This window comes from Malurus melanocephalus, unplaced genomic scaffold, assembly GCF_030028575.1.
Source record: "Malurus melanocephalus ecotype Western Australia unplaced genomic scaffold, MMel_1.1 scaffold_766, whole genome shotgun sequence".
Classification (NCBI taxonomy): Eukaryota; Metazoa; Chordata; class Aves; order Passeriformes; family Maluridae; genus Malurus; species Malurus melanocephalus.
This window is the reverse complement of record NW_026623998.1, coordinates 119645-122568: the sequence shown is the minus strand read 5'-3', so window position 1 is coordinate 122568 and position 2924 is coordinate 119645. Positions and strand designations below refer to the sequence as shown.

Below are 2924 nucleotides of genomic sequence, written 5' to 3'. Positions count from 1 at the left end.
CTTGGCCTCCTGAGCGCGGTGCCCGCAGCGCCCGGCCCGGTTGTGTGCGGGGCTGAGGGCCGGACCGGCCGGTCCCGGGCARGGTTCGGTGTTCACGGCCCCGCGGGTGACCCGGGAGGCTCGGCCGGGCTGTTGGGAACGGGGAGCCGGGGAGGGAGGGAAGGCCTCGGCCCTGCCGGGGATGTCCTGCCGTGTGCAGGGTGCGAGAGCGCCCCGGGCCGGGCCGGTGACGGCGCCGCTGGGCTGAGGGGCCGCTGTGCGCACCGGGACAGGAGCGCTGTGCCCGGGGACGGGCGCCGGGCAACGAGGGGTTGTGGGGGGCCAGAGGTGTTTGGCGTGGCCGGGGTGTCAGAGAGAGTGATAGAGGAATGGTGTGGTGTCAGGAAAAGAAAAACACGGGGAAAAGAGTCAGGATTTGAAAGAAGGACGGAGACAGCCCAGCCGGGACGGGGCAGGGCACGGGCTGGCACAGGAGGGGCATGGACAGGATGGGATCCCGGTGATGTGGAGCTGGGGAGTCACAGCAGACAGGAGGAATATTCGGTTCTCGGGAAGGTGGGGGTGATCTGTGGGATAGTTGGAGTGGGAGTAGCTGTGTTACAGTGAGTCTGGTGAGGGCCAGCAGGCTGGGATGTGTCCTGGAGCCCCGACACTGCTGGATGGAGCCAGGACAGTGGTCGGGCACTGCCAAATGGGCATTTCCAGGCACAGGTGGGGCTGTACCAGGCACAGCCAGGCCCTGCGGTGCCAGGCACATTTGCTGTGCTGGCATGGAGAGTGGAGACCCTGGGAGAGGGGATTTTACAGGGATCTGCCATGGGAATGGAGTTTGAGGAGRATGTGGAGAGAGAGCAGAGACTCCTGCACAGAGAGAAGTCTGGAGCTGCTTCCCCCCTTTTCCTGCTTCACCTSTTCAGGGGAGGGGGAGGCTGGCAGTGCCCTGGTCCCAGCTGGGCAGTTCTTGGGAAGTTCTTGGCTTGKGTGCTGGGCTGTGACCTTGGCCCCCGTCCTCTCCAGCTCCTGGGAATGGCRGGCAGGAGGCTGGAGTGACCCCACGGCTGACTCTGGTCCCAGACACAGCATCTCGTGCTCCTGTGTGATGTGTGACCTCATCCCTSCGCTCTGTGGTCACTGGTGTGGGCAGAGGGCCTGGCCACGTGTCCTGCTGCCACCCTCCCCAGTGTCACAACCTGTCCTTCCCTGCCAGGGGTGACATGATGGTCTCGGGGGCCTTTCCCAGTCTCCATGTTGCTGTGGGATTTGGTACCAGGATGAGAGCAGGGCTGCCCTTGAGGATACAGCCACCTCCTGTGCTGTGACTGGACCTTCCTCTGCCCAGCCTGTGCCCCTGCCGTGTCCTTGCCATCTTGCTGGTGTGTGAGTGGGTGTCCCTCAGGACAAGGCTTTGGTGGCTTGTCCCCCTGTCAGCACTGACCTGTGGGTCAGGGGACCTTCAGGTGCCCAGAGGGGTGTCCAGAGGTGGCACTGGCCACCTGGGCTGGTGGCAGTGCTGTGCAGGGGGTTTCTGTCCCAGAGACCCAGTGCTGCTTTATCAGGACAGGGAGCCTGTGTTTTTTGGGTTGCCCGGCGCTTGCTCCTTGTCCCTGCCCATGCCAGGCACTCTCAGCAGCATCCAGGCTGTGTTTGGGCTCCCTGGGTGCTGTATCAGTGGTGCTGAGGTGTCTCTTCTCTCTGCTTCCAGCCGGGGGTGATGCCATGGCCGCTGCCAGCTCCAGCAGGGCCAGGGCTGGGCCGCCCTGCGAGAAATCCCCGCTCTCCGTGAAAGGTGCGTGTCACTGACTGCCGGGATTGGCATGTTGGGTGTKCTCTGCCTGCGCCCCGGGCTGGGAMCCTTCCCGGGGACAGCGGGGCTGTCCTGTGTGCCACAGGCTGGGCTCAGCTGCCTCCCCCAGGCGGGGGACGTGGCTCCTGGCCCTGCAGGGCCGTGCCGGTGCTCCCGTGGCCACGAGATGGCTCCCGGTGCTCGGAGCCGCGGCCCCAGCTCTGCCCAGCTCTGCCCCTCTGTGGGCACTGCTGGCCTGGGGGTGCCCCGTCCCACCTTGTCCCCACGCCCCGGGGTAGGGAGGTGTCCSTGGGGACAGTGACAGTTCTGCARCCCTTGGAGGGGTGAAGCTGGGGACAGGCACGGGCAGGGCTTGGTGCCAGCCATCGCTGCCACCAGCAGCATTGCTCCCCAGTGCCCCTCTCCCAGCGCTCTGCTGTGAGTTGTGGCATCCCGAGCTGTCAGGGGTGGGGTGGGGGACGAGGACCAGGGACAAGGGCTGGGGACAAGGGCTGGGGACAGGGTGTCTCGTGCCTTCCTGACCCCGTGCCTGTCCCTGCCAGTGGTGTCAGTGAAGCCCAAGGCCCAGAGCCGCACGGCACGGATGAACTGCTACGTGGAGGTGGCCGGTGACGGGCTGCCCAGCGAGACCAAGAAGACAGGAAAGCAGATGGGCATCTCTGAGCTGCTGTGGAACGAGAGCCTCACCCTGTGAGTCCGTGTGACCTCTGGCCGTGTGTGCCCCACCCTGCCATTGGCTGGGGACACTCAGGTGTCACAGAGCTTTGCCCCTTCCATGAGGACACTGCCAGAGACAGCCAGGCTGGGAGGGAGAGGGAAGGGGGGTCTCCCATTGCCCCCTGTCCTTGTGCACCTTCCTCTGCCCCTTGCCTTTGGCACTGCCCTCTCCCCGGGCAYGGAGCAGGCATGAGGCCACAGTGACAATCCTCTTCCCTGGTCTCTGCAGGAATGTCACGGCTCAGAGCCACTTGGAGCTGAAGGTGTGGATCTGTCACACGCTGAGGAACGAGCTGCTGGGCGCCGCCTCCGTCAGCCTGGGCAGCCTGCTCAAGGGCGGTGGAAAACGTATGGACCAGGGGCGAGCAGGGGACGGGACTGGGATGGGATGGGATGGGATGGG

At 65.4% G+C, this 2924-nt stretch overlaps 1 protein-coding gene across 1 annotated transcript in view; it reads left to right on the top strand.

The window, feature by feature from the left end:
• The first annotated feature begins 1679 nt into the window (after positions 1-1679).
• WWP2 (WW domain containing E3 ubiquitin protein ligase 2) overlaps positions 1680-2924 on the top strand; it is a 31196-nt gene continuing 29951 nt past the window's right edge. Inside the window, exons 1-3 of the mRNA XM_057384980.1 lie at positions 1680-1786; positions 2347-2494; positions 2751-2869. Coding sequence (XP_057240963.1) covers positions 1717-1786; positions 2347-2494; positions 2751-2869 — 337 coding nt within the window. The 5' untranslated portion in view covers positions 1680-1716. The remainder of the gene's footprint in view (positions 1787-2346; positions 2495-2750; positions 2870-2924) is intronic.